Consider the following 17,526-nt stretch of genomic DNA (forward strand, 5'->3'; position numbering starts at 1 on the left):
TTGATTTTACATACATCACGTTTACTGTGGTTGTAATTATTTTACTGCAGTTTTTTTTCTTTAAGAAAAACTGTTTTGTGACGTTCTTATTATTATTTAGTAGCTTCGCCCTAATATCGCATTGAGGCCATTGATTTTACATACATCACGTTTACTGTGGTTGTAATTATTTAACTGCAGTTTTTTTTTCTTAAGAAAAACTGTTTTGTGACGTTCTTATTATTATTTAGTAGCTTCGCCCTAATATCGCATTGAGGCCCTTGATTTTACATACATCACGTTTACTGTGGTTGTAATTATTTTACTGCAGTTGTTTTATTGTGACTTGGTGAACAAAAATAACAACTAGTTTGGCTTATTGCTTATGATATATTTTTAGACATATTTAAATTTCGTTTACGGAAACAGCAGAAACAGGAAATGACCACTTGGCCGTGTTCATCCTGTCTGTCTCTCGCTGTTTTCAGTTTCTTAGTAAAATTCAGCAGTATTGCGTTTGCATCAAAGGCCATAATTATCTTGTACTATTCTCGTCCGTGTACCCATTTTGTTTTTTCAAGAAAACATAAACGCGAATCTGACGTTTGCCGTAAACCTGATTCTAAATCTCTCTATTAAGAAACACGTTTACGGCAAAGGTGATATTAACATCGCATTTGTTGTCTTGAAAAAATGATTACTTAGAAGAAAATAGTATTAAAATAATTCTGACCTTTGATGCTGACACACAACTACTGAATTTTACTAAGAAATTGAACAGCGAACGGCAAATATAAGATAAACATGTTCACGTGGTCATTTCTGCCGTTTTTCGCTTGCCGTACGCGTAATTCTAAAACTCTCAAATCTCTCTACAATCCCTACAGTTATTAGACTGGCTGTGTCATATCCTTATTATCCACTGGTTGTACGCGTTGTTTTCGTATCTTTTAACTCATGTTGAACTTGAGTTGTGCTTTTATCTAAGTATTAGATATATAACAACAACAACAACACATCAAACAATTCGAGTCTTTCCCGTCTTTCATTACTTAATCTCAGTTTTACTAATTATTCTAATAAAAAGCAATTTCTTGTACCCTGTTACCAAGACGTTTTAGTTTTACTAAGCCTAACAAAAATTCATGACTTTGACCTCTTATTACAAATTTGAACAGTTTGTTTCTTGCTTTAAGGCCACTGTTACTTTGAAGTAGAATTTTGCTGAAAGTTCTAGTTTTATTGCACCAAGATGTATCCCATGGCCTTTATGTCCCTCGCACCACAGGTGTTGCTGTTAGCACGGTATCCGCTAGTACCAAACCCGATTCTGGAACCAGGAAAACTGCAGCCGTTTTTTTCGCTTCCAACGATACCGATTCTGGCGCTAATATTACGGGACGCCACAGCATTGAACCCTTCCTTGCTACAGTTGGACTGCAATGAGGCTGCCGGCTCAATCAGTGACTTCCACGTGTCGCGACCCAGCGAAGTGGCACGGTATTGCCCATCAGCAATCAGTGAGTACAGGGAGCAAGCCTCCTTGTCAACTGAAACAAAGTTGTCCTTCTGGTCGATCTTCATACCGAGACAGATCTTGGAGAAGGGCGTTATCCAGTAGGTCGGCAATTTCGTTTCTTCGTTATCAAACCCAGTTTTTCCTCCTGCAAGGTTGAAGGCTGTTTTGTTGCTCCAAAAGCGGGAATTGTTATGGAAGGTTTTCTAAAATTTAAGACAGAAAAATCTCCCTTTTTATCAGGCAAAAAATGGCAATTACAAACAACAACAATAACAACAACAACAACAACAACATTAACAGAAACCGAAACATAAACGATATAAGAGCAAACTAAAATGAATTATACCTTTGAACCATCAATCTTCATGGCCGGCGTCCACCCTCCATCACCACATCCAAACACTCTCATGTGACAGTAAACAGGAATCTCTTTTGAACCAAACAGCAGCTTGTACACACCACTCTTAAGAGACCTGTAAAAAAGGAGTCTACATTGGACTCGGGTCCTAAGTAAAATTGTTAGAATTATTCAGTTTCAATTAAACCTTGTATAAGAACGCTCTGCTATTGCTAAAAATAAGTCTACCACACTGGGTAAACGATTTAAAGGAAAACGTAATCTAATCTTGACTCGTATCAGCGTTTTCCAGTACTCAGCGCCGTTTACATATGTTTGCCTTGAGTTCGAGTCGGTTCATTTCACTATTTACGGTAATTAATGTGATTGCCCAGATTGATAACTTGGGTTTTGGCATAATGACACAATACTGAAAACAAGGTATTAATGAACTTAGCCACTTATCTCTTAACAATATCGTTCTTTTTCTTGTTTTGAAGTGCCTGAAAAATGTGCTGTAGAGTTAATAGCAAATTGGATCATTCCATAGCTAATAGTTTTTTTTGACTGAATGCAGAGGGTTTAATAATAACGGTAATAATGACTATATAAAGATTTAGCATTGCTTCGTCCGTATACAGGGTCATGGAAAGGTTCATTTCGGTGGATATCTGCTCGGAAGGCTTTAATCGCCTCAGATTCGGATTTAGTTGTAAAGAATATCCAAAACATTCTTCGGCAAAATGTCAGTTCAAAATTTCGTAACACTGGAAACTAATTCCTTTCATTTTCGGAGAAGAAGATATGTCGTCAAAAGTGCGAAAAAAGGTAAGCTTTAGTGCCGTTTCGTAACGCCAACAACAGCTAGTATTTTCGAATATAGGATTCCGTTTCCTAAAACGTTCTACAACATATATTGTCAGTTAAGTTAAATCATCCGAACAGATATAATGGTATTAAATTACACAATATGATTTTGGAAGGACACAAAATGATCTAGGAACAAAAGAAACAACATTTTAAGTATTTTGGTTAAACGTTCTCGTTGGGTGCTCCTGTTCTAACCGGAGAAACGAAGTTCAAACTTCCGAGATTTGAAGATTCAGAAGAAAACAACTTGCTCAGAAATCTGTCTTATGAATTCATTAATACTGTAAATGGTTTGAACCCAGGCGTCACGTCATAAGTACGTAAATTATGATCATCCAGTTGGGTGTAGTCCTGAGAAGGAATGTTTGGGGTGACTTTGACTGACGTTTCGACAACCTGACCGGAAGTCATCTTCAGAGTCAAGTGAATTGTGAAACGTCAGTAGGTGGTATGCATGTCTCTGGTTGTTAACCTGATTGGTCAACGAAGTCGAGATGTTATTGGTCATTTGTCAGAAAGCCGCGATGTTATAGGTCCTGCGCGAACTTAAGTCTGATGAGCTTTGAATTTTTCTTCGTCTTCTTCTGTTTTTTAACATAAATATACCTGTCTCTTACGATAACAAAGTGTTGGTAAACCATTTGTAAAGACTATCTTTTCTTATATGCTGTATTTTTCACGGTATATCGCTCTCAAAGCCCTCTTCTGAATGGTTTTTCATTTGCGTTTGTCAGACTGTTTGACGAATAGCTGGTTAGCTGGGGCAATCCATAACACCGAAAAAGTCATACTGATTTGTAAACCAACTAGCCCGTTAATGCTAGCCGGTTAAGCACTTATCCATGAATTCGTTTTGAATATTAATATATTTTTCATCGAAATTGCAAAAGGATTTATGACACAACCGTAAAAGCTTTCATCGTCCTTTAGATTGAATGAGAAGAGCTCTTAGTGACGAGTATGCTCTGTAATTGTTACTTCTTGCAAATGATATTAACTGCCCCAACTTACGGATTTCTTTTGTACAGTTCCTTGCAAGAAGAGGCTGTAAAGAAACAACAAAGATAAGGCAAGGAAGTAAGTAAGGGTTGTAAGTGGGTAAGTACATACAAATTTGAAATGCAGAGATTGAAAAACGCAAACAGGGTAGGAGTCGTTTTACCTGGAGGTGGGCGGCGAGGGCAAGTTTCGTTGACCAGTACAGCAAGGTTTTCCAGCTTGTTTGCCAAATTCTTTATGGCCACTGAAAGTAAGCAGTGGAGAGAAAGAGAGAGCCATTAACAGGGCATTGGAAAATATTCAACAATTATCCCACGAGCGCGCGTTGGATATGAGATGATAGATAAGCACCTCGCTGGCAATAATCATCTCATATCTAACAATCGCGAGTGGAATAATTGGCTTATTGAAAATAATCAAGAAATATTGCTAGATCTTGCTGGTTTCGTTTTGCAAGAACAATCAGAAGACAATTAATGGTCGCTATTTCTCGGACATAGTAATGGCTCATATACCATGGCTGCTAAGCCAATCAAATCGCTGGAGTTGCATTATACAATTAATGAATAATTTTTTTAAAAAGAAAGCAATCCCCTTTTTTCTCCAGCTTTGTTTAATGACTTTTCACTGATCTTATCATCTTATTAAACTGCAAGCCATCGCTCACCTTTCAACCAGTCCTTGCCTGAGCTTCTTGGAGGTCCAGTTTTGTTACCGACCTTGAATAGGAATAGATGCTTACCTGTTTAAACAGTTATAGTACTAGCCTTGTTGAAAGAGGGAATTAAGGTTTGGTTGGGGGGTGAGGGTGTTGGTAAGGTGGGTTATATTTGTATAGCACTTAGGATAGGATAGGATAGGATAGGATAGGATAACTTTATTTATAAACGGTTTTTCCATCAGCTTCTTAATTATCATTATCAACCAGCTATCTATCTACCTAACTAGGGTTATAAAAGTTAAAAACAATAAAACAAATTTAGACCGGGATGATTCTATCTCCGTCAACTTTAAAACATATTTTTTACATTTGTAAATTAAAAAGGCGCGAAACTTCGTGAATGTCTCAAAAATACCTATAAACAATTTGATAGGGTTGGAGGTGTTGGGGGTAAGATAGGTTAGGGCTCACTTAAATTGATGTTACCAAAGTAACAACCAATTTTTGACAGGCTGATTTTTAAGAAATCGAAGGATTCCTGTTTTTAATATATGAAATTTAACTTGCTTACAGTAAATTTCATGTTGTTATATCATTTTTGTGTTTTTCCTTTCATTTTGATCACTACTGGTTCAATTTTGGTGGTTTTGTGAGGTTTGGGGGAAATCAAGAAAGATGATGGATCCAAGATGGCCGCCAATTTGAAATTTTGACCTAAACGTCATAACGTCCTTTTCGAAGCTCAAATGAAACATCTTTGTACGTACCATCCATCCTCCAGTCTCATTGTCATGCCTTTTATAAATGCGAAGTTTTTGAGGGGCCAACCCCAACCCCGGCCTCAGAAGACGGGAAAAGAGCCTGGAGAGACCGAAGCAGACTCAGTTGGGTTGTTTGAAATTATTCGGATTCTTGTTCGCATGAATTTTTCTCAAAAATGGACCATTTTCTGTGTGTTTTTAGTTTCTCTGCATGAAAGGAAGCTATGCTTGCGTCAGCAATAAATCTTTACTACTTTTCTTGCCATCTTGTTCAGTTTGGTATCAAACATTTCACTCAAATTAAATGAAAGAACGCCCGAAAGGTCACATTAAACACGAATGATGCATGAACTACTTAACGTCGCTTGAGAGTAACCTAAAGTTAACGAATAATCCATCGCAAGTTTCGCTTCACCAAATAGAATTTAGCAATACCGTATTTGACCCGTTAACATGTCATTCCAGTCTTACCAGTATAGTCAGGTTGTCCATTGCGTTCTTATTTTGTTTGACCTCGTTCCGTTTCATTTCTTCAACTCGTTCCTTGAGCTTCTCCAACTGCAGACGAGTAATATTCAGCGCGTCTTTTAATTGTGAATTTTCCACCTTCATCTCTTCCGAGTGCACTTTCATCAGTGTAGTCAGCTTGGTCATTGCTTGCTTTTGCTCCAATTTGAGTTCACTCAGGATGACGTTTACGTTCACTTCTCCTCCTTGCTTCCCGGGTTCCTTCCAGGGACGCGGAAGAGTAGCGATTTTCACATCTTTCGTCTCTGGACTTTTTGCTTTCATCTCCGCAGAGTGCAATGGTTTAATCCCTTCCTCTGATCCACCACCTACAATGGAATGTTTACATCTTTTAACTCTATCTAAATGGAACAAAAAGCTATCCCACGAAAAACAATTGTTTACGTATACTAGACAAGGAATGACAACGCTAATTATTATTCTTAGTTCTACCGATCGGTAGAACTAAGAATAATAATTATTGTTGTCATTCCTTGTCTAGTATGCGTATACAATTTCTTTCTTAGATGAACAACTTTCTAAAACTCATACTTCACATATCGAAGGCCCCTGACAGGTTGAAAATGAGAGAAGTGGGTTGAAATCAAGGGATAGACGCAAGCTCTCAAACAATTTCGAAGAAAGTTTCATCCCTCCATACCACTACCCTGACTAATGAAACTGAGCTGTTGTGACTGTTGGTTATGCAAAACCTTACTGAAGGGAATGTGAAGTTATTCGTTTGGATGTACATGCGAACTAAGGAAGAGAAAACGCTCTGGGCAACATTTTTCGTTAATAGAGCAGCATATGGCAACCAGAGCCATTTATATAGAACTACATTATGAAGTATACATGTAAGCGAGGTTGAGATTTTGAGAACTGAGGAACGCATCTCATTCGAGCAAAATTTGGAAGAAAATCCCAAAGACCATGAAATAATGAAATGATAGAGGTAGTGTTATGAGAGTGTGAAATCCTTTAAAATGATCCCCAGTTTACAGTACTAGAAAGGACACTGGGATGTAAAAAAACACTGTAACCCCGCCGAGATGCCAACTCACGACCTAATCGCCTGAGTTTCGAGGTCAGTTAGAAAATCCTGGTAATCAGTGAGATATACTAGTGTACACAACATGTGTAGTCATTGAAAGTGAAATAAAAATTAGAAAATGTAATGTTGTGAGTCAGTTGCTACCTGATCCAGAAGTTGTGAGTCCGACTTGTGCCGTAAGCTAAAGTTCATAAAATTTTCACCATCTCTATTCCCATTCTGGGATGTTCAAAAGGTCATTAAATTTTTTATAGGATTTTACCATTCACAGCTGCACTCATGCCATGACACTTTATAATTTCATTTCACTTTCTTCGAGTGCAACATGGCCTACATACATTGTACACCGGAGGAAACATACCTGGTGACATGTTAAATTGAGCCAAACTCAAGGCCAGGCTAGCCACAGCTGTCAGGAAGACTAGCACAAGAAGAAAGCTCATGACATACATCATTCCACGGAATACGGACTTTCCTTGTTGGGTTTTGTTGTTTGCCAATGATTCATACAATGTTTCATAGCCAGCTTTAGAATTGTTGGAACCCACAGAATTTTTTTGGCAGACTCCTCCTTGAGCTAAATCATTCTTGGTTTTCTGATTCTCTAAGGCAGTGTACTTTTCAGAACACTTTTTGTCAACGACAGTTTCGTTGACTGAACGATTTTCTTTCTGAGAGGTCATCAGTATCTTGTGGGTGTTGGCGAATTTCAGTTGCTCGTTGTCTAAGATGATATGGGGCGTTTAAACTGTGGTACTTTTGAAGGAAGTATAAGCTGTAATTTCCAAAGTCATTAATTAGTCATTAGTTAGTGAGCCAGTAAAATTGGGTGAATTCGTCACGTGAGTGCTGAGTGCTGCCCAATGTAAATCCAGGTAAAAATCATATCTATTTTGGATCAAATGAATCATTTCATCTGTATCTCGCCGATCTGTGAATATTTTTAGCTTCGAAAACAAAAGGCGTCGTTAATTTCGATTTCAACAATCTTTTGCAAGTGATGTAATACATCCAAAGAAGAAAATTTGTTGTTTTTATATAAAAAAAAAAAAAATAAACAACGAAATTATACTGAAAAAAAAAAAAAAATGATTTGATTTAAGCCGTCACCTGCCCCTAGTTGCATTTTCCCTGTTGCTTTTTCTAATGAGCATATATTTGAATGATCTGATTGCAACCAATTTTCTATTTGAAGGAGAGGGAGTTTCAAACGCAATCAATAACAAATATCAACCATATGAAAAAGAGGTGCCAGAGATTAGCCCCATCGAGGATACCTCCCAAATAAAAGAAAGATAAAGTGATGGACAGGTCATCGTACAATGATTCCTCGCGAAGCGAGGCCGAGGCGGCCCGAGCGGAGCTAAGCCGCGTGAATTCGAGCGAAAAATATATTTATATATATGTATGTTTATATATTTCGTTGAAGGTGTCCGCACTGTTGCCTAGCAACAGTGAAAAACAAAGTATGAATGACGTCATACTGTCTGGCGTCGTCTGGAGCAAAATTTGCATACATCGGGAAAGTTTGCGTTCCGGATCAAATTTCAACTGCAATGTTCATCAATATTCACTGGATACAGAACTATCTCTCCAGAATCTTTTCCCTTTCTTCCAGAAATCTTTTTTGTGAAAGATTGCATTCATTACGGCGGTCACAAGTTTTGTGACCGCCGTAAAATAATTTTCCCTGGGAAATAAATTCATCGAACACGACAGCGCTTCACGCACGTTGTACATTTCGTCTCGTCAGAAATAGATTTTCAACCGCAAATTAAACTAGCCTGTGGAACCTCGAAAACACCATGCTCATCAAAATAGTTGCTATGTTCAGAAACCTTTTAATCTCCTCATTTGATGTTACAATACGAGTAAAGAGAGCTTTCCACCCAGCCCCGGCTTCGCGAGGTTTTGCGAGTCACGTATTTCTAGTATTAGAAATGAGTTAACGGTGCACGGACGAAAAGACTTCTCAAGTTTGACACCAAAAAGACGATGGTGATAAAGGTAGAGGAGTCAAACGAAGTCATGAAGGCGGCTGACGACACATCGGAAAACATTTCAGATTTTAGTTTGTATAGGCAACTGGAAAGAGCGCAGCAAACCGTGGATGCATTTGAAACTGAAACTGGTCGAACTTGTGATCACTTACCGTGCTAAGAAATGGACACTTTGGAATGCAGAGAGAAGGCTGCTGAAATGTGGATTTATAGAAGACTACTAGGCATCCAATGCACGGCAAGAAGAACGAATGCAAACATTCTGGATCAACGCTGCGTTTAAAAGGACTCATTTGGCATTGGTGAAAAAAAAAAGCTGGAATTTATCAGCTTGCATTGCGTGAGGGATGATGGCAACTAGTCAACCGGTAAAGTGATGATTTGGTGTGTACCGCAAGGAGAGAAAGAAAAGAAGACTGGAAAGGTCATGGTTCGATTGCGTCTCTAACTGGCTTGGAGCGACAGGAACGGGGCGGAGGCCATGGAAATGGTAAGAAAACGATTGGCAACGAGCCAGATAGTGTTGCTTATGCAAAATGGAAGATATTCATGTCTGGCTTTGCAGTTTAGAGGATACCAACATTGGTTCCCTCGTCAAACAATATAATTGAACTACTCAAAGGACCTGACAATAGTGGCCTGTAACGCGCAAGGTTTCACTCTTCACTGACTTATTTTTTTATGACCTCATCAAGAAGTAGCGGCCACGAATAATGCCGGCAGCATTTTCAACAGCGAAAAATGAGGTAAAAAACAAAAAATCATCGAAGAAACTAAGCCATTTTGACGTTGTACCCATATGTTTATTTAACCTCCGTTTTAAAAATCCCTTATTCCGAGTATTCTAAACCGATTATTACACTAACACTTGGTGTTAACTTGGCTTTTGTTGTGAGTTTTAACATTCACTGTACCAAGATATACCCCATGGCTTTGATGTGCCGATCTCCATTATCTGGACTGAATCGAGCCTCGTTTCCACACGTGTTGGAGTTGTCATGGGGTCCGCCAGTGCCAAACCCGATTCTGGAGTCACAGGAATGGCAGTCGTTTTGCTCGTTACTGAGGATTCCGATTCTTGCTTTTGGACCATTATTAGGACCTGCAGGGTTAAACCCTTCCCAGTTACAGTAGGGCTGCAAGGAGGCTTGAGAACCAACCAGTGTCTTCCACGTGTTGCGACCCAGTGAGGTGGCGCGGTATTGCCCGTCAGCGATCAGTGAATACAATGAACTGGCCTGTTTATTTACGGCAATAAACCTGTTCTGCTGGTCGACATTCATACCGAGGCAGATCTTGGAGAAGGCCGTGCGAGCGTAGGTTGGTAACTTGGTTTCTTCTCTATCGAATCCAGTCTTCCCTCCTGCAAGGTTGAAGGTTTCTTTGGTGCTCCAAAATGGGGAATCGTAATGGAAGGTCATCTATAATTAAGGAGAGAGAGAAAAAAAATTTCCCTTTCATTACCAAAACCCGAGTGATGAGGAAGTAAAACAGTCGAAGGAGGTGTACCTTTGTACCGTCAATCTTCATCACCGGCGTCCACCCTCCATCTCCGCATCCAAAGTTTCCCATGTGACAGTAAACAGGAATCTCTTGCGAATCAAACCGCAGCTTGTACACACCACTCATGAGCGACCTGTTGAAGAAAGAGACACACTCGGAAAAAAAGTTATCTAGAGTCAAGCAGTAACTAGAGCTGTTTTCAACAAGGGGGTTTGCTTCAATACGCTCTGTTACTGAATAAAAAGAATTCCCACCACTTTGCATATACTTAAATCCTAACCGACTTTGCTTGTACGCATTTCCCAGCGCATCGCTTGGCACCGGCTACATAAATGCGAGAGGAGTTCTGGTTAGATCGTTTGTTCTGCTATTTACACCAATTTGAGTGCTTGCACCGATTAATTACCTTCGTTTTGTTTTAATAAAACACAATTTTACATTTAAGAAAACTTCTTCAAAGTTGAAAAGGGAAAGTTTTGAATCTTGTAATTAAGGTAATAATTGACTGGATTCAGACTGGCTTTCATTTGTTTATAAAACTTGTTTTTCGTACGTGTACTTGAACTCCCCGAATTATTTACTCCAGAGATTAAGCACACACAAAAACACCGCTGTTCAGTGGATACGGCTCTTTTTTAACCCACTGAAAAGTAATCTAGACTTATTGAAATTATGGACAATAAAAGGTCTGGAAACGGAACGTATCTGAAAGAAAGTGTGATCCAACAATCGTAGGGGTCGTCGTTCCAAACGTTTTCTAAGGACGACCTTTACTGCTTATCAATAAATCCCTTTTCAATATTAATTTGATGAAGATTTTTGCTTAAACTTAAAAAAAAAAAAAACTTAACGTAAAAGCGTGGTACGTCCTTCAAAACGAAAGATACGAAGAAGCGATATGCGCACTTGTAATTGTTGCCTATTTTAAAGTGCTAAACCTAGATAGCTTGAGCTAATTCAGGTATACGCAAGAAAATATCATATAGCCCTGCGTAGGTCGCCAGAGCCTGCAAAAATGTACTAACTGCAGGAAGGGCGGCCGTCTTGAACAACTTAGGAGTGGGATCCATCACCACGCACATTGCTTGGCAGTTGGTTCTATTTCTTTATGGTTCTTTGGAAAAGAGGACGTGCCATAGGCGTTAACATTGGACGAAAGTTGATAATATTTGCAGACCCTGTGTCTGGTGCTACTTGGGTTGAGAAGTACGTACAGTTGGGGGGAATGAACGGTCAATTCTATCTACTTACGGATTTCTTTCGTATAGTTTCTTGCACGACGAGGGAACTACAAAGAAGAACACAGTCAAAAAGAAACCTGTAAATCCAATTCGAAGTGTAATTAAACTAATTATAATTAATTAAACTGAGTACAGTATACCTAGGGTTGTAGTTGTCGGTGCTGCAGTAGTATGGTGCGGTTTGCATGTTTCGTTGAACAGTCTTATAAGGTTTTCCAGTTTCCTTTCCAGCATCTGTTTAGCCACTGAAAACCAAAAATGAGGGAGAAGAAACACATCAAAGAACATACAGGGCAGAAAGTTTGTTATTTATGGTAACAAGGAAACAAAATACCAACCACCTTTTTTCCTTTGTTAAGTCTCCTAATCCTACGGATTTTGCTTGTTTATAACAAGAGAAAACAAGATCTTCCCAAATTATGTAATGTTTAAGGGGGTTAGTTTCTAAAGAAACCGTGATGCTGCATCTGTGGGGAGTAGAAACGAATGTTTGGTTTATGAACAGAGTTGAAAACTAAAGGAGTTGGACACCGTAACACAGCGACACAGTTCGTACGCAGGAAATGTGAATACATGGACCTGAGAATAGTAATTAAGATGCAACCTGGATGAAAAGAAACTGTTTTTTGGCAATGTAACGTAGTAGTAAAAGTAGGCTGACTTAGGAATGATTGTACGAAACGATGCATCATGAACGCGAAAAACACTTTACTCAACCTTTTTTTTTTGTCTTAGGAGTTAAACAACTCACCGAAAAAAAAAAAATTAAAGAAATAAATTAGAAAGAATGAAAACCCAGATGGGAGAGGAGGGAGGCTTCTACTTGAGAAGGGAGCATTTATCCTAGTAGAGAGCTTATTCTAGGGGGTGCTCTTCATGGGGGAGTGCTTATCCTAAGGGGGTATCATTTGGGGATTTACGGTATCATCATCATCATCATCATTCTTCTTCTTCTTCTTCTTCTTCATCTTATTATTATTATTATTATTATTATCATTATTACTATTATTAAATCGCCGTGATGTTACGGCATAGCCAAGAATCCACCGTACGGGAATAGATGGCGTCTATACATTTTACCACAAGGCCTTGCGAAGCAAACAAACCGAACAGCTAGGCACTCAAAAAAGCCATATTTTTGTGAGTAGTAACATTCTGTATGCAGGATTGAAGTGTGTCGAACTTTTCTATGTATTTTTGTGACCCTTTCTCGGGTTCCCGTATGCTAAAAATTATGGGTAAATGTACCAGTCGCCATCTTTCTGGTTCGGTCGATTGGTGCAGTCTAATTTCAAAGCGGTAGGATGCGGGATTCAAGAAAGTTGTGAGGGCGGGGTTAAATTAAAAACGCAGCGAAGGTAAGCAAAATGCACCTTAGGTTTGAATTACCTTCCTGTTCAGACAATTTCTTCTCCAAAACCGCAATTTTAGCCTTGTTTCCTGACAAAATAAAAACAATATGGGATAAAAATCCAACCTCGAAGTTCTTCAAAAATACTCCGCTACGCGTCGTATTTTCAACTCTCTTTTTGGTTTTTGATATGTGATGAAATACTGTCTCGTATTTGATATATTACATAAAAAAATTGTGATAAAATTGAAAAGTTTAAAACCATCTTGGTTAAACGTTTCAAATGCGACAACGTTTCGACGTGAAATTTTTAACCAAGATGGTTTTAAACTTTTCAATTTTATCGCAATGTTTTATAGTTAAATTGTTTAACAAATCTCTTCTTCTACGAATTTTTTGCTTAAACAATAGGGACCTGGAGACGACGACGTCAACGAGAACGTCAGAAGACAATAGTTTTAATTAGCAAAACACTGGCTCTGCACGTGCATTATACACTTTGGTATATTTCTTTGTCGTCCTCTGCAAAACAACAACGTGAAATGATCAAATTTAAGGTTTTATGGAGAACGTAAACGCATGATGATTAATTTTCCCTTCTCTTTCTGAACTTTAAAGGCGCCCCTACGACGTTAGCTCCTCGATAGTTCGGCTACATTGCACAAACTGAGAGAGTATAAATCACCGCGAATTTATTAAGAAGACGCGAAGGTAATTTTTTAAGTCCGTTTTCGTCAGCGTCGTCGTCGTCTCTGCTTAAGGTAGTTGCTCCAAAAGCTAACGGCTACAAGTAGCTTATATAGGGATCCTTTTCCTTTATAACTATGTCAATGCGACTGAGGACAAGAACACAGCAGGTACAAACACGAAACAGGGAAGCTAAAAGAATAGAAGATTGGCAAGGCTCTAGATCTACAAAAATAGTTTGAACGCTAAATAAATGGTACAATACTTTGCAAAGAAATCTCAGGAAAACAGAATTCCATCACCCGATTGTTTGCACGAGATCAAAGCCGACACCCAAATCCCTCAATCCGGGCATGTTCCTCGAATTAACCATGTACCGCGTCGCGAAGTGGGGAATGTGATCTTCGCGAGAGAGGGGTGAGGAATTTGAACCTTATTTATTTTTTGTCTTTTTCTGACTACGCACGTTGGGTTTTTCAAAGTTTGTGGAAATTGTAAGGATAAAAGGACAAGGCCTCGCCCTTTTTAAGCTCTTTGGCGTCAAAAGACTTATCAAAGACATTGCCAATACATCTATGTCCGTTAAGAAAACTTCAAACTGATGCTGAAAATCTGCTCTTGAGTCGGGTCATTTAATATTCGAGGTAGGGCATTAAAGGAGCTTTTTGGTCCAGGAGGGCGGGAAAGTGAAAAAAACCAATCTTCAGCTACCATTAACTACCTCCCTTAAAACAAATGCCTTGCTACAAATGCCTCTGTGTAGCATTATAAATTCAACTTTGCGTTAATTTCAACTAAACATGTCAGTAGAACCGTTGAAACACGTCTTTTAAAATACAAATAAATGTTTATTTAATTCGAACATGTCTGCTGCACATGCCTCATAGTTTTAGCCGAAAAGACTTGAAAAATCTAGTTCCAAGGGTCCCTGCTAATGCCTTTTTATTTGTTTTCGCTTGGCCTTCATTCTTGTTAAAAATATTTTCCTTTGGTCATGGAACTTTTGTTTGCCGATGAGCCTCCACTTTTTGCCCTGGACGTTTTCCACTATTATTTATCTTGTACGAGTGTCGTTGAATTAAGGGTATCACTTACGTTTGCAACATTTGCCTCCCGCGGCTGAAGCCACACTCGTCATCAGGAGTGTCAGAAGAACAAATACAGTCTTCATGGTTCAGGGTGAAAAACTAAGAGGCCAGTCTGAATAAAGAAGACATGAAATATTTCTATTAATTTCTGAGATATAGACACTAGCTTCACCTCTGTCCACAGATAACTTTTTTTTCTGTTCCTCAGTCAATGAAATAAAATGAAGCCGCATTCTTTAGACATTTATCTTCTGTCTGAAGATTTTACCCAACTTAAAAATACCATTTCATCGCGCTCAGCCATTTCACCAAAAAGCCTTTTTGGGGATCGAAACGGATAATCTTTCGACTTTTCGAAAACTGGATTTTCGAACAATTAAATTGTGTTGCACACACCTATTTCATGAGTAGGATACGGCTAGTTAAGATTTGTCCCATAAATTAAATTCGATTCCGTAAATAAATACACCAGACTTACTGTTTTTAAACATATATTTTGATATCGGTGTTTAAGTCTAGTTAGTCTTATTGTGGTGAGTTGTGTCATTTCTTTTCCCAAAGCTTCGGAAATCGTCCTTAATTTCAAGTTACGAAAGTGGCATTTTAACCAGCAAATTCAGCTACTCCTGTTGCTTTTGACCCCAGAGAATTCATGGATAGCTCAATTTTGAGGCACTTTGTGTCGGTTTACATAGGGCGATCCCAGGCAGAGGTTCGTAACATCCCTTCTTTCATTTAAAAGCCATTTGATGTTTCGTTAATTAGTATCTGCAATCTTTTACTTGAAATTATGACCAAATTCAAAATCTATCGTTTTTAAAATCAAGATGTCAAAATGCTTTAAAGCTCCATTGACATTAGTTCGTCGTATCCTTTAAACCAATACTCACCAAAACTGTGAGTTACTGACAATAATTTTGTGAAGGTGGGTGTTTGTTCAAATTGATAACCGACTTTCTTTATGTCACTAATAATCAACTGATTCTTATGGTTCGGTGTTTTTATAACCTTTCCCTTGGACTCAGCCCGATGTCTAAATTTAAAATGGCTGTAATTGAGCAATCTCCGAAGGGCAGAAGAAATAAAAATAAGGGATGGAAGACTTGCGAGCTTTTAAACGGGGAACAAGTTATGAATTTCGTAAACTTTATACGCAACTTTGAATCAATTGTACTTTTCCCTGCACTTACCAAATCAATTACGACTTTAAGAAGACATTCTTGTTGCGGTGTTTCCTGGCCCAAGTTGGAAATTTCCTCGGACGGATGCCTTTGAAAAACATTTCAACAATGTCGTACACCATCTAGGAGGTACGCTGTGGGGGAGATATTAACTGCCTGAAAGCACTTTTATTTAAATAAATTAAAACCGCCTGCAAAACACCTTTTTTTGTTTTTTTTGTTCGGTTTGCTATTTAATTAACCAACAGTAATTTGTTTGGTTCTGTTTGAGCACACTCCAGTTGTTCTTTTTGGGTATACGAGAGTATTTTCTTCCGACCTAAAATTTAGGGAATTGACCTTGACTGCTTGGGAAATTGGGTTTCCGCTGTTAAATTTTTTACACGCATGCGCCCCTACATTTCCCCGTACAAAATTATGGAATGACATTCAATATCTTGTTTTATTCCTTTAATTATGAAATGCGGGATGTGTTTCTGTTTAACAAAGTAATAAAGGTTATAAAAAAACTCCTATAATTGATAAAATAGTCACCCAACTTTTGGAGATTCGAAACGTAGACATCTCTTTGAAGAAAGCTGTGATGACAAAATGAAGATATCCCTTTATTTCATTGTTATTTCATTCTTTACGAATTTTTTTTCTATAGAACCGAGGTAGTTTGGCCGGCAACTAGATAAACGCTTACAAATATTCGCTTCTGTGTGGTTGTTCATATTGGAGTTCCACACAATGAATTGTTTGTTTTTGTTTATGATGCTATCCAGGGGATATCTTAAAATGACAAAGATGCCAATAAAACTCTCTCCCTTTAAATATCTTATTTAAAAAGTTTTGACAGACCGCAATATGACTGAATGCAAACAACAAACTGCTGAACATCACTTTTGGGAAACATTTGAATGGAGAAAGGACGTATTTTTATAGAAAGAAATAAAAAACAAAACAAAACAAAAACATTAAGAAATTCAAATTTTCTGTTGGTGTTTCTTTGTCGCCCGCCGCCATAAGCGCTCATATGCATATTCTATATTGCATTTTTTACGGACTTCGAAAAGCTCTCGCGTCGCTCTTATTCATTTGCTCCGGCAAAGAAATTTTTACTGGACTCTATAGACCATCCTTCTAACATTCAACCGCCAGACGCTTAATCGATTTGAAGGTTTTGCACATGGTGAGAATTAATTTTATACACGAAGTACTTTTACTGCAGTGTATTTTATGCCTTCGAAATTAAATTATCTTATATACACAGAACAACGCAATATTTCCCAAAATCACTCCAACAGATATTTAGAGATTGAAAAAAAAAAGAAAAGAAAAAAAAATTGAGTGTTTTAAAGGCCACCGAATGATTTGTTTTTGCAGGCGACGCTCTCAAACCCGTGCGATAATTTAGCGATTCAAATGACGGTATATACGGATTTCTCCGTTATTTGCATTTTCCTTTGAAATAAAAGGATATTTCACCGAAAAACTATTGGAGGATTGCATGTGACGTCATGGCGACCATGCTGGTGGAATGGAAAAAAATTATTTTTCTCCTCTAGGAGTTAACTTCCATTTTTATGCAAACTATGTGAGCAAATGTTTTTTTGTTTTTACCACTAACATAGCGGCAATGCAATTCACCGATACAGTTATGATTTTAGTTATATCATAGCCTATCTAACATAAAGATATGTAAGAAATCCAATTTTTCACCCTTGCCGCGATATGTTTTAATTTTAACGGGCAGGCGCTCTTAAACATCCAACAATAGCACAGGTAGCCCAAGGTCTATGATTT

At 38.2% G+C, this 17,526-nt stretch overlaps 2 protein-coding genes across 4 annotated transcripts in view; both read right to left on the reverse strand.

Annotated features, from left to right (window-relative positions):
* Positions 1 to 290: 290 nt before the first annotated feature.
* LOC146487425 (uncharacterized) lies at positions 291 to 7,477 on the reverse strand. Of its 2 annotated transcripts, none has more exons than XM_085088034.1 (7): positions 7,045 to 7,477; positions 5,598 to 5,904; positions 4,372 to 4,423; positions 3,868 to 3,948; positions 3,717 to 3,750; positions 1,845 to 1,971; positions 291 to 1,701 (listed from the first exon to the last, which is right to left on the reverse strand). In XM_085088034.1, exons 1-7 carry the CDS (start codon positions 7,368 to 7,370, stop codon positions 1,219 to 1,221), a joined length of 1,410 nt encoding a protein of 469 aa, XP_084944160.1. In that variant the 5' UTR covers positions 7,371 to 7,477; the 3' UTR covers positions 291 to 1,218. The 2 variants fall into 2 exon arrangements, with proteins under 2 accessions (XP_084944160.1, XP_084944155.1); XM_085088029.1 differs by having other exon boundaries at positions 5,598 to 5,962; positions 7,049 to 7,464.
* Positions 7,478 to 9,478: 2,001 nt separating this feature from the next.
* Positions 9,479 to 17,526, reverse strand: part of LOC146487426 (putative skeletal organic matrix protein 5) — a 34,628-nt gene continuing 26,580 nt past the window's right edge. Inside the window, exons 1-6 of one of the 2 annotated variants that reach the window (XM_085088118.1) lie at positions 14,565 to 14,689; positions 12,821 to 12,871; positions 11,572 to 11,676; positions 11,442 to 11,478; positions 10,197 to 10,323; positions 9,479 to 10,108 (exon numbers count right to left, since the gene is read on the reverse strand). In XM_085088118.1, coding sequence (XP_084944244.1) covers positions 9,593 to 10,108; positions 10,197 to 10,323; positions 11,442 to 11,478; positions 11,572 to 11,676; positions 12,821 to 12,871; positions 14,565 to 14,640 — 912 coding nt within the window. In that variant the 5' untranslated portion in view covers positions 14,641 to 14,689 and the 3' untranslated portion in view covers positions 9,479 to 9,592. Of the gene's footprint in view, positions 10,109 to 10,196; positions 10,324 to 11,441; positions 11,479 to 11,571; positions 11,677 to 12,820; positions 12,872 to 14,564; positions 14,690 to 17,526 lie in introns of those variants that run through there. The other variant, XM_085088101.1, reaches the window with a different exon arrangement.

Source organism: Pavona decussata, unplaced genomic scaffold (assembly GCF_977016875.1).
Source record: "Pavona decussata unplaced genomic scaffold, jaPavDecu1.1 SCAFFOLD_16, whole genome shotgun sequence".
Lineage (NCBI taxonomy): Eukaryota > Metazoa > Cnidaria > Anthozoa > Scleractinia > Agariciidae > Pavona > Pavona decussata.